Raw genomic sequence first — 26,972 nt, forward strand, 5'->3', positions numbered from 1 at the left:
TTGTCCTTTCCTCTTCTCCTGTTCGCTCTCTCTTTCTTTTACTGACCCTGACCCCCTCTCTCTTTTCTAGTCCCATGCATGGTTGTGTAACTGTTTTTGTTCTTGTTGCAGACCTGGATCAAATACATGTGTCAAATAATTGAGGGGTACTTAGTTTAGCTTTCCAGGTAGAATGGAATAGTCCCAAAACTCCAAGCTAAATAAAATACATTATCTATACTATTTGACCCAGGTCTGTCTTGTTCCTGGTTTGATACTGACTAACAGCTTAACTGACATTGCCTTGATCTTAATTAAATCTTTTCACGTGATCTCCTACAATGTTGCCATTTGACTCTATTTCTCTCTCTGTTTTTCTCCCTCTCCCCCTCTCTCACTGTAGTTGACAGCTCAGCGTTCCCAATCAGGCTCAGACAGTGCTCCACATTGCCTCCTGATGGAGAGACGAGGTGAAGCAGCAGCTGAGGCCAAGCAGCCGCAGGATACTACTGCTACCGCTGATATCCACTCCTCCCAGGGCCAGGAGCACCTGCCCACCCCTAACCACACCTTTACCCAGCCTGGCAGCCTGCCCGGCAGTCCCACCACTCTGGATGACCTCCTGGCAGATACCCTGGTCAACGGAGGAGACACCCACACCAAAGCCCACAGTCCTGTGCCAAGCCGAATGTCTTCTCCTCACTCCCCTCGCTCTCCCGTTTCTCCTAATTCTCCCCGTTCTAATTCTCCACGCTCCCCCCACAGCCCAGTGTTAGGGCTAGTCAACGGCCATCTCTCTCCCCCAGCTTACGGCCAGGGGGATGGCAGCAGTGGAGCCTTCCCAGAGCTGAAGGACCATGAGAGTGACCAGCCCCGGCCAGACAGGGGAGATGGGGTGGAGACCAGTGACCCAGCCCCAGCTTTAACCCCCTCCTCCCTGCCCTCCGCCCCCCGTAGGGACCCCTCCCGCAGGCTGAGCCGTATCCCTGTCCTGGAACCCTCCAGCCTGCTGGACCTCCTCCCCACTCCTGGCTCTGCCATGGAGAAGCTGCTTCAGAAGAAAGCCCACCACCACCAGGGAGGAGGCCACCACCCAGCCCCCTCTCCCACAGCCTCTCCCTCCCACCGCGGCTCCATCATGGCCTCACTCCCCCGCGGGGAACAGCTGTCCTCTGCCTCGGACCGCTCTGAGACGGCCGATGAGTCATTCCTGGGGTCACGCTCCGACCGCCAGGGGGATGATGCCCCCTCCCTGTCCTCCTCCTCCAGCCCCCTGTCCCGTAAGAGCAGGATCCCTCGCCCCGTTAACCTTCCTAACCCGGCCCCAGAGCAGGAGCGAGCTGCACAGTACCTACCACGCCCACCCCCGGGCAAGCCACCCAGTCGCCCTGCAGTGGAGGGCAGGTAATATAACTCTTCATTATTCGTTTTTATTACCTGTCTATGCCATCTGTCATAGTAGCCTGGTCCCAGATCTGTTTGTGCTGCCTGGCCAACTCCTATGGTCATTGTCATGCTACTGTTTGGACATAAACAGATCTGGGATGAGGCTACTATCATTCAGCTGAATTACTCTCATTTTGCCTTAATGATCTCAATTTACAATGTATATCTAAAGTTCCAAACCCATTCTCCATATTCCATCCTCCACCCAAGGCTGAGGCGTTACCGAATTCGAGCGGGCAGCACCAGCGACTCAGACCTCCTGACCTGCCTGGCCCAGCTCATGCACCATGGTCATGGTGGTGGTTCTGTCCGCGGCTCCCCCCACCACGGCCGCTCCTCAGCCCAGCACGGAGGCTCCCGGATGGGCGTGTGTAGCCTGACCAGCTCCCCCCACCACCACCGGAGCTCCAGCGCATCTCCACGCAGCTCCTCCTCTCTACAGCGCTCTGTCTCCTCCTCCCCCTCCCGCCACGAACACCGCGGGGGAGAGAGAGGAGGAGGGGTTTGTTTCGGTCGGTCCCGATCCCCTCCTAGCTTCTCCGGGTCCCCCCCTCCTCCCCGGCGCTCCTACCCTCACCACCAGGAGACTTGCTGCGGTCGCCAGGCCCGCGCCGGCCCCTTCCACCAGCACGCCCCCAGGGGGAAAGTCTGCAGCCGCGAGGAGAGAGAGAGGAAGTGCTCCAGCAAGCTGAGCAGCAGATAGTGGCCCACTGCTCAAGCTCTGGTCCAAGCCTGGCCCATAGGAAGCTCTGGGCCTATTTATTAAAGTGTCTCAGGGTAGGAGCAGGTCCCCTCTGTCCATGTAATCTTATTCATGAAGTACGTAAATAATAATAAATCACTAAACTGATCCTAGATCAGCACTCCTATCCTGAGATGCTTTATGAGTAGGCCATGGGAGTCAGTGTTGTTGCCACAGCAAAGGGTGGGATGTCCATACAGACCAGACGATCATGCTCGGGATCGATGAGGACCTGAGGCCTCTGTCAGAGAATACTGAACTTAATGCCCCCCCCCCCCTCTCCTCCCCGTTCAGTTTCTCCCCACACCCCGCTGTCCTCTATCTCTTTCACTTGTAAATCCTTCACTCTTTCTCCTCTCACTCCTTCCATTTTGTCATTGTTTAATCACTCATTTATAAGCCCACTTTAAGTGTTCATACTTCATGCAAAAAAAGTATCCAGATGCGTCATGCTGTGTGGAAAATGTAGGGGTACTTACTTCCCTCATCTCCTCAGTGAAAGTGAACACACTCCGTTCAGATTACCCTAGGACGCTAATGGTGGAAATTCAGTGGATGAGCACTCATGTATTAATCACTAACCATTATATTGGCTTGTTCTATTGTGTTTTCTCTGTACTGACCTAGGGAGCGCAGTGCATAGCAGGCCTACATGTATGGCCCTGAAGCTCTCGAGAGAAATGTACACTATCTACAGATCTTATTTATTTCTATTTTGACGCGCCTGTCACACCAGTTACACACTCTCTCTCCGTCTTTGACTTCAGATGTACTGTATAGCGAGGGTTCTTTATTTTCGAAGGCATCTAAAGCAATCGATCGATCAATGAGAGAAGTGATCATTTTGAGTGATCCTTCCTTTAATACAATCGTATAGTGTGTGTGAGCTCACACACCTACTTGTGCCTACTGTGTTGATTGATTGATTGATTGGGGGAACTTAAATGTCAAAGTAAATGTGTGATTGGATACTAGTAACTGGGCCTTGATTCCCTTTGTATGCTCTTCTTGAGGAAGGAGTCTGACTTTGCGTTCCAATTCTTTACCCTTCTGCCCTGGACGTAAAAGTAATGGGTTAAGAAATATGATGGCAACCCTCCCTAGCCTTGCCCATGCTTACACCAATCCAGCGATTTTAAATGCATGGATGGGAGGGAACTGCACACTTGGGGAGAATTGGGACGCAGTCTGCTGATAAATTATGGTACTATTTATAACAGTAGTAGTGAATACAAGGCAACACTAAGTTATAATGATTATTACTGTATAATAAATACTTGTCTTAATGTGTGCCTTGCCTTGGCACTTTGGGCAGCTCCTGGTTTCACTACAAAGTAGGCTATGATTCTCATTTTTACAAAATGACCCCCTGCAAAAATTGTGCCAGCTGCAAAGACAGTCCTCTTCATGTGAGTGTAACATTACATTATTCACTACAAGAAAAAGGAAGCAAAGTGAATGTTTTTATTTTATTTATTCAGACATTATTTTAAGAAAGAACATTTTTATTTAAGATATTAAAGAAAGGGAATGTTTTAAACTAAAACTTCGATATCCTGTTTGTCAAAATTGTATGACAGGTCCAATATTTATGTAAAAAAATGTCATGCTATTTATGCCATATAAATATCATGTATCATATACCAAATCAGTGTTTCAAACTTCCCAAAGGATAAAAAAACAACATGTTGCAAGAGAATGTTTTGTTTCTTTTGTAAAGACATGCTGTATGTTGTGTGCACTATTACCTCAGAGTTAATGTATTGTTTGAGAACCAACCACATTTTCAATGAACACTATCATTTAAAACCTCCTTCACCTGACCTTTCTTATACCTACTAAACCCCCCCCCCCCCCCCCCTCCCTTCTAGCCTGAGATCCAGAACCGGTCTTGTTCTGACATTCCACTCCTTGTACTCCATGTTATTGCCCAACATTGGAATGAAAAGGAGTAGTAAGGAGTGGAATGATAGCAGAAACCGACTGATACACAGGCTACCTCTCCCCACCCCTCTGCTTGTAAGATACTGTGATATAACGAACTACTGCTTTCAGCACTATTACTCCTTGCATGCGCTGCCTACCAAGAAAAGAGAAAAACCAAACAATCAACCAATCAGTAAAGTAAGCAGCATACCACTTCCCATAATGCATTGTGAATGTCTGAAAGGGAATTCTTCTTCTTGTTGGATAGTACCGTATGTATTTTGGTTGGAATATTTCATTTGTTTCCTTTTCCATTTCTCCTCACAATCTCCATCACTCTTCACTCTTATCGTCCCACCTGGTCCACAGCATTGATCTGCTTTTCTAGCTCTCCTAACGCTCATAATCCTAGGAGCACTGCACTGACTGATTGGGTAATACACCTGAAAAAGGATACTAAAAAGGGATCTAATGTATTTATTTAGCATCTATTTTGATTGGCTTATTATCATGATGTGACACATGCATAGTACAGTATGTAAAGAGGAAAAGACTTGCCTGGAGTATATACATTATACAACCTAGGCTTGGCGAAATACCGACGGTATAATTTTTAATATCGTTTAAAAAACAACTAAACATTTTGTTTTGTTTTTATTTGGGGGGAGGGTTGGGGGGGTGCGTGCTACGCCACTGCTGATAACTATAAGTTAAGTATAGCTATAAGAAATCTAAAATGTGTCAAATAAATTATATCCAGCTCAGGGCTCCAGCTATGCATTTAGTTTCCTAACTTGCTAGCTAAGTGGCAAGATGTCAAGATCAAGCTTCTTGGATATAACAGAGACATTCAACTCCCAACTGGATCAAGATCCCTGTTGCCTAAATTGTTTTGTGCATCAAAAAATCCCCACAAGGTGCACTGAAAAATAATATGTATAGCGCCCCTTGTGAGCACTTCCGGTAATACTGTATGCCCCGGTATGGTACAGAAACGATAAGACGCTATGAAAATCTGGTTACCACTCAAACCTAATACAACCAATATGCAGTGGGGAGATATCTACTATACCACAGCTCTATGAGATGGACTCAATTGCTCTGTCATGATATACAGTACTGTATGTCAAGTGAGTTGTTTTACTTGGTCCATTGTGATAGATTGTCTTGGTACCTGGCTGCATACAGCCTGGTGGCGTTCCAGGCTGCTTACATTGCAGACAAGCTGATACAGATCGGATTCAACGTAGATCTCTACATATGTGGGCGTAGTGTTTAACATAGCGGGAACCCGATCAATTACTTCATGATCTGATGATCTATGCAACATGTGGGCAACCTTGAAAAACCCCTCTGTCTCACAGGGTCGTCACTATCTGGCCAAGTTGCAAAGTCATAAGCCCTAGCCTATTTCTACAAGTTCTATTTTTAAAATCTGGTTTTAAAACTAACCTTAACCCTAACCTCAGTGCTGACCTTTTGCCTAACCTTCAATTAAGACCAAAAAGCTCATTTTGTTTTTCTGCAGCCTGCCCATCTAGTGGGAACCGTTTCACAGAGCAGCTATGCTATGACTTATCCCAAGGCTAGACACAGACAGTGTTCAGTCAGTCGGTCGCCTTAATCATGTCTCTTCTCTTCCCTTGGCTGTGTAAGCAAGGGATGACTGAACTATGTCTGTCTGTTTGTCTACTCTGTGCTGAGGATCACTCCACTGCTTAGCCACCAAGCTACTGTCAGGTTCTTCCATAGACTGTATAGGGTTCTCCCGAGTTCCTTTCCATCCTTGACAGGTGTGTTGTCCGTCCCGTCTTGCCTGCCTTTACAGATCTGTGGAAATTATTTATCCAGCAAATTAGAGGCAGAGTATTGGTGTTTGCCTTTCAGATGTATAGCTTTTCTTTCTGTGGGCACCTCTGCTCTTATTGGCCAATTTGATCCAATCAAGTTGTCCGTAGGACTGGACAGAATGTTTGAAGTCACCGGCAGTAGCCAATAGCCATTTGACCACTGAGCTGTGTCTGGATTCTGGAATCAGAAATGAGTTTGAAGTCATTTTTAAGGTGTATGATAAAGCTCTGTTTTTACATCCAGAGATTGTGATACGAATGTACAGTACATAGACAGTAGTACCACACCAAGCAGTGAGTGATCTTTTCAATTCTAGGTTATATTCGGAACCATAAGCCAACTGACTTCAGCTGTAGTTGCTCAAAATGTTTAATATATATATATACCTGTAATAGGTTTAACATATTTATTTAAAAGGTCATCTTGATTAACCGTAACTTATTGCTTTAATAAAAGGAAAGTGCTAAAGGAATAAAGAGTGCTGTTGATTTTGGGAAAGTATCATTAATCCATTCATAATATTAGCATTTTATTGTTATTATTGCACAAACAAAGTGGTATATTTAAGCAATAAGGCCTGAGGGGGTGTGGTATATGGACAATATACCACGGCTAAGGTCTGTCCTTTTTTCACGACGCAATGCGGAGTGCCTGGATACAGCCCTTAGTAGTGGTATATTGGCCATATACCACAAACCCCCCCCTGTTGCCTTATTGCTATTATAAACCGGTTACCAACGTAATTAGAGCAGTAAAAATAAATGTTTTGTCATACCCGTGGTATACATTCTGATATACCATGGCTGTCAGCCAATCTGCATTCAGGGCTCAAACCACCCAGTTTATAATGTTACTTTTTGGACTGAGATTATGATTTGCCACTGACTGTATGGTGGTGTGATTGTAAAGGTGTCACAAATGTGTCATAGCCTGCCTGTATCTGTGGTCCAATGATTGTGCTCATTCATGGCCACAGATACTGTGTTTTTGGGCCAATAGGCCAAATGTAAAAACAACAACAACAACAAATTGATTTATTGATGTATTGGGTAGTGATGCTCATCGTTGACACCCATTGCCTGTGTGACTTCAGTTTTAGATATTTCTCGAAGTGCTTCACGTTTTAGTCCTGTGTTGCAATGTAACGGTTTTGAAATGTATGTACAGTCACAAGGAAAGAATGTAACGAGGAGGATCGACATTGTACATAACTGTAATTATGTATGCTTATTTTATCATTTGTACCATATCAATGCCTTGTACAGTGTTTTTTTTCTGTTCGTTTACAATTATTTTGTATTTTATTTTTATAAACTGGTTATAAATAAAATACTCATTCCGCATGCAGAAAACACCTGACTGTCTGCCTATTTATTTTATTTGAGAAGTGGTCTGCAACAGTGCACTATTGTAATGCAAATGTCACATTTGCCTAGTATTTGCACGTAATATTGGAACAGGTTCCGGTTTGAGTGCTGTTTGCACTTAAACGTTGCCTTGTCAGTCACAGAAAGTGATCTGACTGAAGTAGACATGCTGTCCTATTTCTGGAGCGCGCCCCAGGGCAATGCGGTAGCAACATTCGCGCGCCTGCTCCCATTCTGGTCCGCCCCCAACTCCAAGCAGCAGGCAGAGTGCCAGACAGCGCCTGCTCAGACCAGAATGGCGGCTCTTTTGGAATCGCTGCTGCAGAAGGAAGTGGAAGCTATCAAGGCCGTCGAATGGCTAAAACACGACGGGGTAAGTGACAATGCAAACCCGAGATTAAGTGGATTTCGTGGGGTCTGGTTTCAATAGTTTTGCATGCCCTGCGAAATGTCATCGTGGGACGGATGTAAACAAAACTTTTCCACTGCTCGCTCACCTGCTGTTTTCAATATGGAAACTAGGCTAGCTAGCCAGTTTGCTAGCTAACTGTTATGAAATCAATAGCTTACCAGCTAGTCAACTGGCAGCTCGCTACCTGTCGTATCATCTTCAGAATGATGTAAATCAGGTCATCAACTAACGTAGCTAGTTCTTTAGGAAAGTATTGCTAACGATGACCACTTCAAGATAACTAGCTAACGTTAGCTAGTTAACGTTATGTAGCTAGATATTTTTGTTCTCATACATTTTTCCTACTGTTATTGTCACAACAGGACAGTGACAGCTTGGCATGGTGTAAGCCACTGAAGATTGAAAGACAGGAGTTTGTTCCTTTCCTGTTGAACTTCCTGCGAGAGCAGAGCTGCTCCGCCCTCACCCATGGCCCTGCCACACCCGCCAAGACCCCCAGCCACCCCAGGGTCTCCCAGCCCTCTCAGCAGGGGCCAGGCTTCTCCAGTGAGCGTAGGGGGGGCTGCAGATCTACCGGACCTGGAACCGGTCCTCGTAGCGCCAGCCGTGTACAGCTATTCTCCTCCACTCCCTCCCTGTCCCCTGGGGCTGAGTGGGATGCTACCCACCCCCCATCTGGCTCCCACTGCCTGGGTGAGATCAGTGCCCTCAGTAGTCCTTCCTTCAGCTCAGCCAGGAGCCCTGCTCCAGCCTCCACCTCCAGGCACACTCCCTCAGAGCGCCGCTCCGACCAGAGAGCCAGTTTGGGGGATTTCATGCTGTCACCTCCAGAGCTCCAGCACCAACACAATCTCAGCCTGGGGGTCCAGCAGCCGCGTGGCCGCAGGAGGAGTGCCGGGATGGGAAGGCAGGGTGGGGGGCGTGGTGTGTTCCAGACTGAGGAGGTGGGGCCAGGAAGATCTGAGGGTGGTGGGAGGAAGGGAAGGGGAGGAGGGGCTAATAAAATGGGTGACACTGCTGTGTCACCTCCAATGGCTCCGATGACAACGCTGGTCCAGCTGAACTTAACCAATCTGGAAGACTTCCCACCTATGGGGATGTCGCATGCATCACCAACGTGAGTTCTGTTCTATGCCTTGAATTGAATTTCAGAACACCGAATGAAACGTCTCACCTGTGAATTAAGAGATCAATCAAAAATGTCTTACTTCAACCAAAACAATGAACAACAATGTTATTTTTATCATACTGTTCTGTCCCCCCCCCCCCCCACTTCTTTCTCCACTAGACTGCTTACAAAACCATCTCGGAGGATCAACCCAACCCCAGTCAGTGCAGAGCGGCCGCACTCCAGACCGAAGACCTGTTTCACTTCCACCCCGTTCAGCACCAGGCCCTCCAGCCCTCCCCCAGTCCCAGAGGCAGTCACTGGGGCCATGGAAGGGAGCATCACTGGGGCCCTGAACGTGGGCAGCCCCCCTCTCAGTCTGCAGGAGGAGAGAGAACTGCTAAAGAGAGTGAAGTAAGTGGGTTAAGAAGGCCAGTCACCATTATAACACACACCTCTTTTCCTTTTATCCAGACTTCTAGGACTGATTTCCCAAACGGAGTCAGCCAAATCCTGGACAACTTTTTTTTTTAATGGAAAATCTCAATTGAAAGTGTTTTTAAAATCCAGGAGTAGTCTTATTTGGGATCATGAAACCAGTCCTTTTTCTACCTCTGTCAATCTCAATTATCTCATTTGTTCCTTTGCTGTCATTTTCAACCTTTTACTTGTTTCTTGTAGGTGTAAACGAGCCCAGCAGGTGGGATCCCCTCTACCCACCTCTTTGGACCCCTGTACCCCTACAAAATCAGTGCTCCGGCCGGTATCAGGCTCCAAAATGACCCCTGTCACCCAGGGGTTGTGTCCTGACCCCTCTAAAGTCACCTTGACCTCTGAACTGGACCTTCTGGCTGACCTCTACTGCACTTGCATCTCTGGTACATGACCTGTAGGGGGAGACAGTGTTTCGTGCTAGAGGGGGGTTAACCTGGTCCTTGTCATAGAAGTTGGCACGACAGCACAACAGATCTGTGACCAGGCTAGGGTTGGCTAGCTATATAATCAAAATGTCTTCTTTTGGAAATCTGCTTTTGTGTAAGATTTTAAGTACTTTAGTCGAAGTAATGTGCATTTAGTGCGATTATGATTTTATTTTTATTTTTTATTACTGTGGTGTCATAACATTAATTCTGGTGAAGATTCTAATGTTGTGTTTTGGTCTATCTCTTTCTGACAGAGAACCTAGTTCCCAACGTGTTCCTGGAGCTGTTCTTTGTGCTGCAGCTTCTGACATCTAGAACACCGGCCGTCACAGAGGAAGAGGACAAGGATCTAAGTATGGGGAAGTTAGGTGAGAGGTAGAGATTCTTTAACATGACCGGTAATCAGTATGGATGGAGTTTTGTAATATTCTTTCTTTCAGCTCAAATGTATTTATTTCAATGTATGGGTTAATTCATGTTTTATTGGTGACAATATGACTTTGCTAAACCCTTTGTTGTGTTTGATCTACTCAGATGTCCTGGAAAGAGGTTACCTCAGCAAGGTGCACAACTGTGTCTACTTCTCTGTCAGGGTGCTGGAGAATCAGTTTGAGTGAGTTCTTCCTTCTTTATGGGCATGTTATACTGAACATTTTAAGATTTGAATCCTATGATAGTCTGGCTCCATATGTGTTTGTACCGGACCTGCACTCTTGGCTAGGTCTCCCTTGTAAAAGAGGTAATTTGACGTCAATGTGACAACCTGGCGAAATAAAGGGTTAAAACAATATTTTTCTGTGTCAGGTTGGTGTCTCACCTGGACAAAGACACCCTGCGTCTCTTGGCTGAGAACGAGAGGGTGACCTGCTTCTCTCCATCCCTGAGGAACAGACTGACCCTGGCCCAGGACCCCAGCACAGCCAAGGTACATAACCCAACATGATAAGAGCACTAATACACTCATCTTTCGTTCTCTTCAGTCAACTCCGAAGTAAACAGCAATTAAAATTTTCCAAATCGCAAAGCAATGAATTGAAATGTAATTGAGCCCAGCCCTCTCTTCCCTTCCAGATCTCGCCCTCTGTGGACACCTTCATCCACTCTGTCCCGTTCCAGCCTGCCACTGACAACCGCTCCAACTTCAGCAGTGACAAGGCCTTCCACACCTTCAAGAAGCAGAGGGATATTTTCTACGAGGTGCTGCGAGAGTGGGAAGACTTCCACAAGGAACCTAGATGGGAGTTTGAAGTTGAACTAGGCAGTAGGGTTAGGTAAGACCAATACTAGTGGTACCAAACTAATGGCCAGTTTCACAGAACGAGGTTAAGCCTATTCCTGGACTAAAAAGGTCTCTGGTCTCTGTTTTTTTTATAGGAGTAGGCCTAGTTATTGGTCATGTTATAATGGTGGTGCTGTTGTGCTTCCTCCTTTCAGAGGAATGGTGAGTCAACTGAACTCCACTGGAAACCACTCCCATTTCGCCAGACTCTTCCTGAAGCAGTTGGTGCAGGTATGGCATTGGGATGGTGCAATTACACACACGCGTGCTCTCTCTCTCGCTCACACCCCTCTCTCCATCTAGATGTGTAAAGGTCCCCGTGCTCTGGGCTCCCCGGGCGACACCCCCGACGCGGACCTGCTAGGCATGCTGGGAGCAGACAGCCTGGGGCGTCTAAAGCGTCTGGAGGAGCGTCTAATCCAGCCCCAAGGCATTCTGGGACCCTGTCCTCCACCTGCCTTCCCAGGACACCAGGAGTTCTTCAGGGACTTCTTAAAGACCGCAAGCTGGTGAGGTTGACAGTGGTGATCCACCTTGGATACAATGCAGTCGCATTTTGCAGATGACCATGTTGTCAAATCATATTGATCGGGTTCCTGCAGTGTTAAACACCACCTGTGCATTTTGCGGCGATCTTATACGGACTGATTGTTCTCAGATCTATACAGATGCGGAAGTGTACTGATTTGTCATTTTGGGTGAACGTCTACCCGTAACCCTACCTCTCTGTCCTAGCTGCCAGCTGAACCAGCACCTGAAGGACAGTCTGTGTCAGCAGCTCCTCCAGCTGGACGAGGTGTCCGTCCTGGCTCCTGTGGTCTCCAGTACCGAGGGCGAGGGAGACATGGAACAACAAGTCAGCACTGATTACTCTGTAGACCGGGTGCAAGATCTCTCACCTCATTCAGAATGGGGCTTGGTGGGGAATACGTTTTCTTGTTTTAATATCCCCCTTTCCCATATCTCCTCTCGCCCTCTCTCTGTGCCACCTCATCTCTCTCTCTCTCTCAGGACGAGAAGCAGCGTTTCTCCTCTGTCCTGCTGTTGGCTCGTCTCCTAGCTAAGTTCCTGGGTTATATCTCCTTCCTGCCGTACCAGACCTCTGAGAGGCCCTCCAGGGAGATACAGGAGGCTGCCGCCACCCTCCGCAGCAAGGTACTGTGGCGCCAGACTTGGAATAGTAGTCTGTGGAAGCAATTCAGGAAGTAGACTTCAAACCAGAAATGAATGAATTGAAATGTCACTGACCCTCACCCTGGTTGGAAGAGGTATATGTTTTCATCCATCTGCAGAAGATAACAATTTTATTACAAGTCAGTAAAGTACTAGTTTCTTACCAGATTGTGGCTTCCCTCCGTTGTGCTTTTTCCTTCCCTCCATTCTCAGAGTATGTCTGTGCTGGATGTGTGTGCGGTCCTGCGTAGCTGTGTTCGTAGGAGACGGACCATCCTGACTGTGCCCTGGCTGGTGGAGTTCCTCTCCATGCTGGACTTCACCGGTCCCTTCCTCCTCTGCTACAGGACCGTTCTGGGACTGCTGCTCAGCCTATACAGGTGTGTGTTACTTTCTCTATCATTCTCCTTTTTTTAGTGCTTTCACTCTCTCTCTTGCATGTGTTCTCACTCCTCCTCCTCTCTCCTTCTACCTTCTTCCTGTCTCCAGTTTCTTCCTTCATTTCTCCCTTTCTCTTTCTACCCATCTCTCTCCTTCTCCCTCTATTTCTCCCTTTCCACTCTGCTTCCCCGTCTCTCTCTCTCGTGATCTGAAGTCCTGACCCAGTGTGTGTGTGTCTCTTAGGCGGATGGTGCTGTCCAGAGAAGGAGAGGTGTGTTACCTGAATCAGCTTCTCATGGTGGCTGTTCTTGGCTGGCTATTCCAGATCCCAGTGATCCCGGAGGAGCTTTTCTTCAGTACTGATTTCACTGTAGCTGTAGAGCTAGAGGAGAGCCAGACCAACATCCAGGGACTTGTGAGTAAACTGGAATGGCTCTTCTCAATTAAAATTGAAGGCGAAATGTCACAGTCTTTTCATGAGTTTTGATGAACTTTTTTTTTTTTTTAGGACTGTCTCCCCCTGGTGGACCAACAGCTCCTCTACACCTGCTGTCCTTTCCTGGGTGGGTACATCCATAGAAATCAAATGAGTCATTTATAGTAATAGACAGCGTTGGGTCTGTTACTTTCTAAATGTAATCCGTTAGTTGCTAGTTACCCGTCCAAAATTGTAATCAGTAACGTAACTTTTGGATTACCCAAACTCAGTAACGTAATCTGATTACATTCAGTTACTTTTAGATTACTTTCCACTTGAGATTCATTTTAAGAAGACAAAAATGTATGTTACCAATTGAACGACATCTATCGCAGAATAAATCAATGTTAATGTTTACATAGCTGGCCATATATGGATGTCAAATTTTACTTTATTGGTTGGTTATGTAGGCTTCTTCTAACCATCACTTACTGCTACATTACTTTATATCTTTACATTGATATAATTTATAAGTCCAAAAATGTATGTAGAAACTACAGATTGCCCATTTTTTAATTCTATCAAAAGTGTGCGAGTTTGAGCATGTGTCCATTAGGCCTATGGATTTTTTTTTTTATCAGCATGAATTAGATTGAGCAATAAAAGACCCACTTTTATTCCATAGGCTGGGATCCGCACTATGCATCTGTTGCAAGAGCACATTTTTCACTGGCTGTCCACTGGTTTCAAGAAGAATGATTGATAGGCAGCTTTAACTTCTTGAATTCAACCATTATTTGCTTCAAATACACATTTAGATTTGTGAACAGCCATCCACAATCCGTAAGGTGCAAATAGCTAAATCAGAGAGTAGCAGTGTGATTCACATCAGTGCGCTATGCAGATATCAATAATAAGTGATATCCGTATCGCCGTAGACTACACCCCTTCTGTCGGCCTTCCCTCCAAGCCTTTATTCAAGTTGGATAATCTTTGGATGCCGACAGCAGTCGCACCATTGGAAGACATAGCTTGGACTGTAGCCGAGTCGCTCAGGTGGAACAAACTTAAGCTTGCGCCTTTTTTCAATGTTGATTTGAATGTCATTGAGAAAACAACAGACGTGTCAAAGATTTTTTTTTCTCGCAAACATCCGTTCTGAATTTCAAAGTAATCTAGTTTTTCAAAAGTATCTGTAATCTGATTACAATATTTTTGCTGGTAACGGGTTACAGTTGTTTTTGTAATCCCTTACATGTAATCCGTTCCTCCCCAACCCTGGCAATAGACAATAGTTATTCTATTTCTGTGTGTGCAACGTCTTCTGCAGGGGCCCCGAATGGTGTTCTCACAATTGTAGCTGTTCGATTATCTGTTCTATCTCCTGTTTTCAGGTGAGTTCCGTAAGCTCCTCGCTGCCTTTGTGGCCGGTAGCTCTGCCAGGGGTGGAGGCCTCATCCGTAAAATCACCCCTACCTCTGCTGAGCTGAGAGGAACCCCCACCACCACCAGGTCACAGCAGAAACTACAGGTACGGTTCTAGGAGTAGCTGGCCTAGTGGTTACTCTCCTCCTATCTTTCTTACCATCTCTCCTCTTTCCAGCAAAGCGTACTAAACAGGAAGAAATGTGTCTCTTGAAGCACGTTGGTTTGACTGTGTTGTTACCTTTGTCTGTAAAGGTGGATTTGGAGCAAGCCTTCTTCCATAACCAGCCTCCATCTCTCAGACGAACGGTGGAGTTTGTAGCTGAGAGGGTGGGATCCAACTGTGTCAAACACATGAAGTGGGTACTGTCGTGTGTGTGTACAAAACATTAGGAACACCTTTCTAATATTGAGTTGCACCCCCTTTTGCCCCCAGAACAGCCTCAATTTGCCAGGGCAGGCACCACTCAAACCGTGGTGCCTGGAACCTATTATCATACCCCGTTCAAAGGCACTTAAATCTTTTGTCTTGCTTGTTCACCCTCTGAATGACACATACAGAATCCATGTCTGAAGGCTTAAAAATCCTTCTTTAATCTGTCTCCTCCCCTTCATCCAGATTGATTGAAGTTGACATCAATACGGGATCAAAGCTTTCACTTGGTCAGCCTATGTCGTGGAACGAGGTGTTCCTAATGTTTTGTACACTCGTTGTATGTAATGTAGTGATAGTACGTATCCACTGTTTTGTAGGTGTCTGTGTTGATGCATGTAGGATCCTCATGTGACTGTGTGTGTTGCAGGGTCACATTGGTGTGTGAACTGGTCCGTGGTGGAGAGCGGTTGCTGAGGGAGGGGCTGATCTCACCAGGGGCCAACCCTCTGATACTCAACGACTCCATCTGTGCTCAGCTCTGTGACGGGGGCCAGGAGGCTCTGGAGAGAGCTACCAGGTACACATGGTTTCGTCTATGTGTGGTTATATACTTGATTCATGGAGCTTGCCAATGAAATGGTCCTTAAAGTGCAAGCCCTGCCTATGGTACTATTTTAAACCCAGGTGTGTATGGGGTGTGACTATAATTTATGTGGGGCTTTGACTACAGACTCTTGTGCGTTCAGGTTTTGCAGTGAGAAGGGTCCAGAAGCCATCCGGGTTCTTCTTCCTGACGAGACGTCTCCCGCTGTAAGTCTATTCAGCGTTGCTCTTTTAACTCTTGTCTACTTTGACATGCTAGTCATTTAGCAGACGCTCTTATCTAGAGCGACATACAGTTAGTGCATCGGTCTAAAGATAGCTAGGTGAGACAACCGCATTTCACACTCATGGTATAAAAGAAAAACGTAATAAAATAGCTATAGCTAAATCAGTTCTTCCTGACGATGCTAACATGCATTGTCTTTCCCGCCAGGTTCTCACTACGTCGGAGAACATCACCAAGCGCCTGGCCACTGAGAAGGCCTGTAGCTGGCTCACCTCCAACATCACAGCCCTGGTCAAGCGAGAGTGGAAAACAAAGTTTGACCGTGTGATGAAGTCTCTTCCCAGCCCAGAGGCTAGTGGTGTGGAAGGTTCTGGTTCTGGTCTTGGGGCTAAAACTGGAGCTGCAGCAGTTACCCAGGAGCAGTCACGTACCCCAAAACGGGACATGGGCAAGGAGGAGGCTGTGACGTCCTGCCCTCCAGACTGCCCCCACAGTGCACCACTACCATCTGATGTCCTGGTAGAGATTAAGGTACTGTTCTAATGAATGTAGAATACCAGGATGTAATGCCATCGTTATTATAGACACTAGTTTGGAGCTAGGAACACAAGCATTTTGCTACACCTGCAGAAACATTCACTAAATATCAATAAAATTTGATTTGACTTTGATAGATGGCATAAAATCAATCATACTTCTATCAGACTAATGGTATATTATGTGAGGTTCAACTCTGGTGAATCAGTCTTATTGATAATGATATAAAAGAGGATGCTTGTGCCCCCTACAGGAGGTGTTGAGTATTGCAGTGGGCCCGAGGTCTGAAAAGGAGGTGCTGACTTGTCTACAGCTGAACGCTCTACTGGGCAAAGTAGGAGACGCACTGAGCTGCAAAAAGGTACCGCAGGCTGTTGTCACCTTGGTCCTGATTAACACATGCTTTATACTCCCACAATGAACATGGGTTTATGGTTCAGATAGAGGTCCTGCATTGGGCTGTTGCGGTGACAGTATTACCTCCACACCTGCAGTCGTGACCGCAGTCAAAATTCCACGTGACCGTTTGGGTCACGGTAATCTCCTATGCGCTTTGACATGAATGGCACTGATGCGTTGGTAGTACCCAACTCTCTAACGATCATCAGGTCACAAATGGTCTGGTACTCAGGTCTCTGTTGTCCCTCTAACCACTCTGACATCAATGCAAATACAATGGAAAATCTCATCAAAACAGTGTCATGCTTTTAAAACTCACTGTTAGTCTACATTGTTTGACCTCACTGTGATCGATCACTTTGAAGAAAGTAGTTCAACAACAGGTGGAAACTGAGTGTAAAACATGGTCGTTGTGGATGTTGTTTCAAAGCCAAACACAACTAAATGGACAGCGCTTTCCAAGGTGATGATTAATGCTAAGCATTTAAGACATCGCATGTAGAACACCCATTGGCATATTAAAGCTTATGCATAGGCCTGTATAAAGCCTGAAGTAAAATGCCATTATCCAATAGGCCTATATAGCCTACCGCATATTACGCACGGTAGAAAAACATTTTAAAAACATTAAAAAATAAAAAAAACAGATTTAAGATACCCTATAGGCTACTCCAAAATTCAACAAAACTCTAGTAATCACCTTTGAGTGTGGACTGTATTATTATGCATACTGGATGGACTGGTTACATTATGCTACGCTCCCACATTTCTATCCATGAGTCTGGGAGAGAAGGTATAGGCCTAGGTGATGCAGTTGGTTCATTCACTTACGGAGTATAGTTAGCCTACAATTATAGTGAATTTGTATTTGATCTTGAATAGACTACTAATAGGGTCTTTTTAAAAATATTATCAAAATTAATATTACATTTACATTTAAGTCATTTAGCAGACGCTCTTATCCAGAGCGACTTACAAATTGGTGCATTCACCTTATGATATCCAGTGGAACAACCACTTTACAATAGTGCATCTAACTCTTTTAAGGGGGGGGGGGTTAGAAGGATTACTTTATCCTATCCTAGGTATTCCTTAAAGAGGTGGGGTTTCAGGTGTCTCCGGAAGGTGGTGATTGACTCCGCTGACCTGGCGTCGTGAGGGAGTTTGTTCCACCATTGGGGTGCCAGAGCAGCGAACAGTTTTGACTGGGCTGAGCGGGAACTGTACTTCCTCAGAGGTAGGGAGGCGAGCAGGCCAGAGGTGGATGAACGCAGTGCCCTTGTTTGGGTGTAGGGCCTGATCAGAGCCTGAAGGTACGGAGGTGCCGTTCCCCTCACAGCTCCGTAGGCAAGCACCATGGTCTTGTAGCGGATGCGAGCTTCAACTGGAATATAATATCATAATATAATATAATAATATAGATAATAATATCTCACCACCATGCGTTTCCGTCTCTTCTCTCTCCTTCAATACTTTCTCGAGCACGCGGATACAGGGGCTGTCAACAGTTTAATGAAATGTGTTTCTTTCTCAGATTTTGCTTGGTTTCCCAAATTTAAGCACTAGGTAGCTGCAGGAACTGGGTTAGAGAGCCCATGGCATACAGAGTTTAGGTAGAATATCACCTGTCGCGCAGCTAGAGGCTGCTCCTCAAACAGGTTGATGCGTGTAGTGAAATAAGTGTTCTTATGAGTCCAGACATTTCTACATGCAATCCCGTGTGAAAGCAGAGTTTTGATGGTTGCCGCTAAAAAGAGGAGGATCCTAACTCTCTAGTGCTAATATATTTATTTCTCAGCTGCTGATATTAAGCACATTGCTCTACTGTAAAACCGGAGTAGCCTATCCAGCATTAAAGGAACCGCAGGAAAGCGCAGCCTACATTCACTATTCGAGTGCAAATGGATGACATGTCTTTTTTTCCCCATGCCTCTGTTTCTGCCCATTTGATAATGGCCCATTCTAAATTAAAACCAATTTGACATAATAGTGAAGACAAGATTACATTTAGAATAGTGAAAATATGATCACTTGATGAGAGAACGGTGTGTTCAGCCTGAGGCATGGAACAGAGCGCCAGCTTTTTTTTGTGTGCAACTTTCTCAAATCATCAATACCCTATAATCGCATCATGCAGCCCATGTCTTTTCTAAGGTTTGTATCATTCACAACTAAAGTTGCCAAGTAACTCTAAATCTAGTGTATAGGACCTGTTTCAAATTATCACTTTTACTCTCAACATAGCCGCTTCATATGCGTAGTGCGCACTCACTCGGGAATGGGGGAAAAAGGTAAATTATGTTCTTACTATAAAATCATTAAATAATGGCACAGGATTTATAAGCATATCTTGATCATTTAACAGACTACCTACAGCCGAGGCTTGGCCAGATAACGTGCATTAGGCCGACTCAGAATACACTATTTTGTTCTTATGAAATACATTTTAATGTTTTTTTTTAGACCTGCCTAACCCTAAAATAAATGCAGTGCATTCGGAAAGTATTCAGACCCCTTCACTTTTTATGTTACAGCCTTATTCTAAAATAGATTCAATTGTTTTTCCCCCCTCATCAATCTACACACAATACCCCATAATGACAAAGCAGAAACAGGGTTTATGAAAAGTTTTCAAATGTATTAAAAATAAACTGATATCACTTTTACATAAGTATTCCGACCCTTTACTCAGTACTGTGTTGAAGCACCTTTGGCAGCGATTACAGCCTTGAGTCTTCTTGGGTATGACGCTACAAGCCTGGCACACCTGTATTTGGGGAGTTTCTTCGATTCTTCTCTGCAGATCCTCTCAAGCTCTGTCAGGTTGGATGGAGAGCGTCGTTGCACAGCTATTTTCAGGTCTCTCCAGAGACGTTCGATTGGGTTCAAGTCCGGGCTCTGGCACGGCCACTCAAGGACATTCACAGACTTGTCCCGAAGCCACTCCTGCATTGTCTTGGCTGTGTGCTAACGGGTCGTCCTGTTGGAAGGTGAACCTTCGCCCCAGACTGAGGTTCCGAGCACTCGGGAGCAGGTATTCATCAAGGATCTCTCTGTACTTTGCTCCGTTTATCTTTCCCTCGATCCTGACTAGTTTCCCAGTCCCTGCCGCTGAAAAACATCCCCACAGCATGATTCTGCCACCACCATGCTTCACCGTAGAGATGGGGCCAGGTTTCCTCCAGACGTGACTCTTGGTACTCAGGCCAAGGAGTCAAATCAGACCAGAGAATCTTGTTTCTCATGGTCTGAGAGTTCTTTAGGTGCCTTTTAGTAAAAAGGCAGCCCGCTTGGAGTTTGCTGAGTGGCTTCCGCATAAAGGCCTGATTGGTAGAGTGCTGCAGAGATGGGTGTCCTTCTAAAAGGTCCACAGAGGAGATGGGAGAGTAGTACTAGACCAGGAGTGACCATTGGGTTCTTGCTCACCTCCCTGACCAAGGCCCTTCTCCCCCGATTGCTCAGATTGGCCGGGCGGTAGTTCCAAACTTCTTCAATTTAAGAACGATGGAAGCGACTGTGTTCTTGGGGACCTTCAATGCTGCATACATTTTTTTGATACCCTTCCCCAGATCTGTGCCTCGACACAATCCTGTCTTGGAGCTCTACGTACAATTCCTTCAACCTCATGGCTTGGTTTTTACTCTGACATGCATTGTCAACTGTGGGACCTTATATAGACAGGTGTTTGCCTTTCCAAATCATGTCCAATCAATTGAATTTACCACAGGTGGACTCCAAACAAGTTGTAGAAACATCTCAAGGAGGATCAATGGAAACAGGATGCACCTGAGCTCAATTTCGAGTCTCATAGTAAAGGGTCTGAATACTGAATACGGTATTTCTGTTTTTTTTTATTTTTAATACATTTGCCAAAAATCTAAGCCTGTTTTCTCTTTGTAATTATGGGGTATTTTGTGTAGATTGATGAGGGGAAAAAATGTATTTCATCCATTTTAGAATAAGGCTGTAAGTTAACATGTGGGGTGTGAATACTTTCCAAATGCACTGTAGATGTTTCAACTGCCACCACCAGCAGTTTGTATGCATGCCGGCTTGGAGATGCTAAACGTGTCTGTTAAATAATGGTCAAATAAACGTGAGAACAGTTACCGGCTGACGAAATGTCATGACCGCCACAGACCTAGACATGTATACTGCAAATTTGTTTTTGATTGTATTTATTCTCTCCCCTCTCCCTCCTACCTATTACTTCACAGTTCTCATTCCCAATGCCTGAACAGATGCTGATACGTTGCACCGTCCTACTAGCCTGTAAACTAGGTAAGATTACAAGAGCTGGGACTATGGGGAGATACACTGAGTGTATAAACATTAGGAACACCTGCTCTTTCCATGAGAAGGAGGTGAAAGCTATTATCCCTTATTGATGACACTTTAATCAATGTAGATTGAAGGGGAGGAGAGATTTTAAAGCCTTGAGACATGGATTGTGTGTGTCATTCAGAGGGTGAACGGGCAAGACAAAATATTTAAGTGTCTTTTGAATGGGGTATTGTCGTAGGTGCCAGGCGCACCGGTTTGAGTGTGTCGAAAACTGCAGCGCTGCTGGGTTTTTTACGCTCGACAGTTTCCTGTGTGTATCAAGAACGGTCCACCACCCAAAGGACATCCAGCCAACTGGACACAACTGTGGGAAGCATTGGAGTCAGCATGGGCCAGCATCCCTGTTGAACGGTTTTGACACCATGTCCCGACACCATGTCCCGACAAATTCAGGCTGTTCTGAGGGAAAAGGGGGTGCAACTCAATACTAGTAAGGTGTTCCTAATGTTTTGTACACTGTGTACATTAATTTGCCTGTTGCCAAGACCTCCATTGTTATCAGGCCCTCAATGCATGTCCTGTATGACAAGGGTTGGCTACAGCATATACATTATGGAATGAAGCCAGATGAGACCTAATGTTTATCATTGTTGAATTTGTTTATATGTGTGTCTGCACAGTTTCAGGGGAGCTGCCCATGGTGTTCCCACAGGAGGAATGTGGTAGGACAGTGTCTCCTGGTCCAGTACTACCAGACTCCCCAGTCCAAAGGGTAGGCTGTTCAATCAAAGCCCTGCTGGAGCAGTTGATCCTCCTGTGGGGGAGAGACTACTGTTCATCAGCCCCCCTCCACCTGCTCTTCACAGAAATGACACTCAGTGCTGTCCTCGTGGCCGGCGACTCACAGGTACGTCTCAGTATAGCCTACATGTGCATAGCTACTTGGTGTATGTTATGTTTTGTGTATACAGTTGAAGTCGGAGGTTTACGTACACTTAAGTTGGAGTCATTAAAACTTGTTTTTCAACCACTCCACAAATTTCTTGTTAACAAACTATAGTTTTGGCAAGTCGGTTAGGACATCTACTTTGTGCATGACACAAGTAGTTTTTCCAACGATTGATTACAGACAGATTATTTCACTTATAATTCACTGTGTCACAATTCCAGTGGGTCAGAAGTTTACACACACTAAGTTGACTGTGACTTTAAACAGCTTGGAAAATTCCAGAAAATGTTGTCATGGCTTTCGAAGCTTCTGATATGCTAATTGACATAATTTGAGTCAATTGGAGGTGTACCTGTGGATGTATTTCAAGGCCTACCTTCAAACTCAGTGCCTCTTTGCTTGACATCATGGGAAAATCAAAAGAAAATCAGCCAAGACCGCAGAAAAACAATTGTAGACCTCCACAAGTCTGGTTCATCCTTGGGAGCAATTTCCAAACGCCTGAAGGTACCATGTTCATCTGTACAAACAATAGTAAGCCAGTATAAACACCATGGGACCACGCAGCCGTCATACCACTCAGGAAGGAGACACGTTCTGTCTCCTAGAGATGAACGTACTTTGGTGTGAAAAGTGCAAATCAATCCCAGAACAACAGCAAAGGACATTGTGAAGATGCTGGAGGAAACAGGTACACAAGTATCTATATCCACAGTAAAACGAGTCCTATATCGACATAACCTGAAAGGCCGCTCAGCAAGGAAGAAGCCACTGCTCCAAAACCGGCATAAAAAAAGCCAGACTATGGTTTGCAACTGCACATGGGGACAAAGATCTGATGAAACAGAAATAAAACTGTTTAGCCATAATGACCATTGTTATGTTTGGAGGAAAAAGGGGGAAGCTTGCAAGCCAAAGAACACCATCCCAACCATGAAGCACGGGGGTGGCAGCATCATGTTGTGGGGGTGCTTTGCTGCAGGAGGGACTGGTGCCCTTCACAAAATAGATGGCGTCATGAGGATGGAAAATTATGTGGATATATTGAAGCAACATCTCAAGACATCAGTCAGGAAGTTAAAGCTTGGTCGCAAATGGGTCTTCCAAATGGACAATGACCACAAGCATACTTCCAAAGTTGTGGCAAAATGGCTTATGGACAACAAAGTCAAGGTATTGGAGTGGCCATCACAAATCCCTGACCTCAGTCCGAGCAAGGAGGCCTAGAAACCTGACTCCGTTACACCAGCTCTGTCAGGAGGAATGGACCAAAATTCATCCAACTTATTGTGGGAAGCTTGTGGAAGGCTACCCGACAAGTTTCACCCAATTTAAAGGCAATGCTACCCAATACTAATTGAGTATGTAAACTTCTGACCCACTGGGAATGTGATGAAAGAAATAAAAGCTGAAATAAATAATTTTCTCTACTATTATTCTAACATTTCACATTCTTAAAATAAAGTGGTGATCCTAACTGACCTAAGACGGGGCATTTTTACTTTGATTAAATGTCAGGAATTGTGAAATTGAGTTTAAATGTATGTGGCTATGGTGTATGTAAACTTCCGACTTCAGCTGTATGTAGTTGAAGCAGAATATGTATACTACCGGTCAAAAGTTTTTGAACACCTACTCATTCAAGGGTTTTTCTTTTATTTTCACTATTTTCTACATTTTAGAATAATAGTGAAGATATCAAAACTATGAAATAACACATGGAATCATGTAGTAACCAAAAGTGTTAAACATGTTTGAGACTCTTCAAATAGCCACCCTTTGCCTTGATGACAGCTTTGCACATTCTTGGCATTCTCTCAACCAGTTTCACCTGGAATACTCTTCCAACAGTCTTGAAGGAGTTCCCACATATGCTGAGCACTTGTTGGCTGATTATCCTTCAGTCTGCAGTCCGACTCATGGGTTGAGGTCGGGTGATTTGTGGAGGCCAGGTCATCTGATGCAGCACTCCATCACTCTCCTTCTTGGTCAAATAGCCCTTACACAGCCTGGAGGTGTGTTGGGTCATTGTCCTGTTGAAAAACAAATGATAGTCCCACTAAGCCCAAACCAGATGGGATGGTGTATCGCTGCTGAATGCTGTGGTAGCCATGCTAGTTAAGTGTGCCTTGAATTCTAAATAAATCACAGACAGTGTCACCAGCAAAGCACCCACACACCATAACACCTCCTCCATGATTTACGGTGGGAAATAGACATGCGGAGATCATCCGTTCACCCACACCGCGTCTCACAAAGACACGGCAGTTAGAACCAAAAATCTCCAATTTGGACTCCAGACCAAAGGACACATTTCCACCGGTCTAATGTCCTTTGCTCGTGTTTCTTGGCCCAAGCAAGTCTCTTCTTATTGTTGTCCTTTCTTAGTCGTTTCTTTGCAGCAATTCGACCATGAAGGCCTGATTCACAGTCTCCTCTGAACAGTTGATGTTGAGATGTGTCTGTTACTTGAACTCTGTGAAGCATTTATTTGGGCTGCAATTTCTGAGGCTGGTAATGAACTTATCCTATGCAGCAGAGGTAACTCTGGGTCTTCCATTCCTGTGGCGGTCCTCATGAGAGCCAGTTTCATCATAGCGCTTGATGGATTTTGCCACTGCACTCTTGAAATTTTCCGTATTGACTGATCTTCATATCTTAAAGTAACAATGGACTGTTGTTTCTCTTTGCTTATTTGAGCTGTTCTTGCCATAATATGGACTTAGCCCTATTTGGTAAAGGACCATCTTCTGTATACCCCCCTACTTTGTCACAACACAACTGATTGGCTCAAGGAAAGAAGGAAAGAATTTCCACAAATTAACTTTTTAAGAAGGCACACCTGTAAATTGAAATGCATTCCAGGTGAAGCCTCATGAAGCTAGTTGAGAGAATGCCAAGCGTGTGCAAAGCTGTCATCAAGGCAACGGGTGGCTACTTTGAAGAATCTCAACTATACTATTCCATATGTGTTATTTCATAGTTTTGATGTCTTCACTATTATTCTACAATGTAGAAAATAGTAAAAATAAAGAAAAATCTTTGAACGTTTGACCGGTAGTGTATGTATTGAAGAAATTACTTGCATTGACTGATATGTGGTTGTTTTACCTACCTTTGTTGAATGCACTTACTTTTTTATTTTTTTATTTTATTTTTTAAATTTATTTTACCGTTATTTTACCAGGTAAGTTGACTGAGAACACGTTCTCATTTGCAGCAACGACCTGGGGAATAGTTACAGGGGAGAGGAGGGGGATGAATGAGCCAATTGTAAACTGGGGATTATTAGGTGACCATGATGGTTTGAGGGCCAGATTGGGAATTTAGCCAGGACACCGGGGTTAACACCCCTACTCTTACGATAAGTGCCATGGGATCTTTATGACCTCAGAGTCAGGACACCCATTTAACGTCCCATCCGAAAGACGGCACCCTACACAGGGCAGTGTCCCCAATCACTGCCCTGGGGCATTGGGATATTATTTTTTTTAGACCAGAGGAAAGAGTGCCTCCTACTGGCCCTCCAACACCACTTCCAGCAGCATCTGGTCTCCCATCCAGGGACTGACCAGGACCAACCCTGCTTAGCTTCAGAAGCAAGCCAGCAGTGGTATGCAGGGTGGTATGCTGCTGACTTTAAGTCACTCTGGAAAATGGCATCTGCTAAATTACCTACATGTAAATGTAATTATGTCAACCTTATTTCAGGGACAATTCTGTAGACGCGAGTATGTGAAGCTCTGGTTTTATGCCCCCCAGATAAACCAGCATGCTCTCTGTCATATCTCTACAGTGGGACAACTTCCTGTTCCTGGTCAGACAGCTGGTAGAGCGGGGGATTCTGGGAGAGAAAGAAGTGGTCTCTCATTGGAGGAAGCTGTCACAGTTACCCTGGCCAATGGTGATTGTGTGCTTGAAACTTGAAACATGTCTGTCTCCTCTGCACTGCATGGAACAGGAAATCTGTTGTGCTCATTGTAATAATTGTTCAAAAATAATTTAGTCAAGCGAAACCTGACAACTGTTCAAGACACATATACACTCTATGACTGCTTGTGAATAACTATCTCTCTTTTCACTATTTAGGAGTTCATAGAGAAGATCCAGCAGCAGTCCTCTTCCACCACATCCCTTCCTCCGCCTGAGCTTCAGAACCACATGGACATGTTGCAGGTCTCACCACAACCTGTAGAGGGAGCCAACTAACGACCTAGACAAAAAAACACATGGCTCTGAGAGACACATGCTCTGTTGGCCAACACTGCCCAGTCTGTTAGAAGACATATGTCACTGACAGGTGTAGCTGAACTCTACTACTCTGGCCAGTCAGTCCATAGTGCCGTTCTAGGTTCCTGAGATGTTAAACACACACACAGACCGCTTTGAGATGAACAGCCATTGTGTACAGAACAGAGGAGACAATCACCTGGAACATCACTCATCGGCACAGCCAGCCACAGTCAGTTCAGACTAAGCCCTAGCCGCAAAACATCGTTAGGGTTAGGGCCAAAGGGATGCGGTAGGGAGCGAGTTGGGACCGGCTGACACCGTCCTGTTTTAGAGGTGCAAATGGGAACCAAAAAGTCCTGCTGCTCGGGAGCAGTGGTGGAGCCATAGGCCAGGGGGAAGGGTGTACCAGAAGGCTGAGGACGAGGGGTGCAGTATCAATAAAATAATAACTAACTTGATGGACAGACGCTAGTAAATCAAAAATGGACAACAAAAACATGAGAAACCAATCCTTAATCGACCCTTACTGCCGTAGACATATGTAGGTCTGAAAGGATTTTAGTAACTGTATGTGTCAGCATTCAGGAAGGGCTGTCTGGGGGATGATTTGTTATTGGGCCAAGGAATTTTGTCATTTATAAACGTTCACAGATAATGTAGTCATATGTGTTAGTCTCAGAAGCACAATGCCTTTAACCGTCACTGGTGATTTTGTGTGTTCATGGATGCTTTTTCTGTGCATTTGTAATACTGTTTAGTTCACGTTGGACTTAATGGTACCATGATTGTCTGCTGCTTTTAAACTTTACATTTTCGCATGCTGCCTCTCACATATTGAACTATAATAAAGATGTATTCTTTGGGACTAAACGGTTAGAAATGTTTTTATAAGTAGGCCTTGGCTATGTCTTTTCAATGCTTTTGATTGAACTAAT

The 26,972-nt window shown here is 45.1% G+C and overlaps 2 protein-coding genes across 4 annotated transcripts in view; both read left to right on the forward strand.

Moving 5' to 3' along the window:
• LOC139553247 (tau-tubulin kinase 2-like) overlaps positions 1–7,298 on the forward strand; it is a 35,331-nt gene extending 28,033 nt beyond the window's left edge. For all 3 annotated transcript variants that reach the window (XM_071365374.1, XM_071365373.1, XM_071365375.1), the window contains 2 exons: positions 383–1,383; positions 1,636–7,298. In XM_071365374.1, coding sequence (XP_071221475.1) covers positions 383–1,383; positions 1,636–2,128 — 1,494 coding nt within the window. In that variant the 3' untranslated portion in view covers positions 2,129–7,298. The remainder of the gene's footprint in view (positions 1–382; positions 1,384–1,635) is intronic.
• Positions 7,299–7,474: 176 nt separating this feature from the next.
• Positions 7,475–26,907, forward strand: cdan1 (codanin 1). The gene is made up of 25 exons (XM_071365416.1): positions 7,475–7,684; positions 8,086–8,840; positions 9,012–9,245; positions 9,513–9,709; positions 10,009–10,122; positions 10,289–10,367; positions 10,559–10,679; positions 10,826–11,025; positions 11,189–11,264; positions 11,337–11,542; positions 11,769–11,889; positions 12,045–12,188; positions 12,420–12,586; positions 12,831–13,002; positions 13,096–13,150; positions 14,400–14,536; positions 14,686–14,789; positions 15,234–15,383; positions 15,553–15,616; positions 15,843–16,166; positions 16,426–16,533; positions 20,789–20,852; positions 21,536–21,762; positions 25,601–25,708; positions 25,894–26,907. The coding sequence occupies exons 1-25, from the start codon at positions 7,478–7,480 to the stop codon at positions 26,011–26,013; spliced, it is 4,254 nt and encodes a 1,417-aa protein (XP_071221517.1). The 5' UTR covers positions 7,475–7,477; the 3' UTR covers positions 26,014–26,907.
• Positions 26,908–26,972: the final 65 nt, after the last annotated feature.

Source organism: Salvelinus alpinus, chromosome 25 (assembly GCF_045679555.1).
Source record: "Salvelinus alpinus chromosome 25, SLU_Salpinus.1, whole genome shotgun sequence".
Taxonomy (NCBI): domain Eukaryota; kingdom Metazoa; phylum Chordata; class Actinopteri; order Salmoniformes; family Salmonidae; genus Salvelinus; species Salvelinus alpinus.

Coding starts and splice junctions, on each gene's coding strand:
- cdan1 (XM_071365416.1), top strand. CDS start 7,478: ATGCTGTCCTATTTCTGGAGCGCGCCCCAGGGCAATGCGGTAGCAACA. Junction 9,710..10,008: donor CTACTGCACTTGCATCTCTG/GTACATGACCTG, acceptor TCTTTCTGACAG/AGAACCTAGTTCCCAACGTG. Junction 13,151..14,399: donor CACCTGCTGTCCTTTCCTGG/GTGGGTACATCC, acceptor TCCTGTTTTCAG/GTGAGTTCCGTAAGCTCCTC.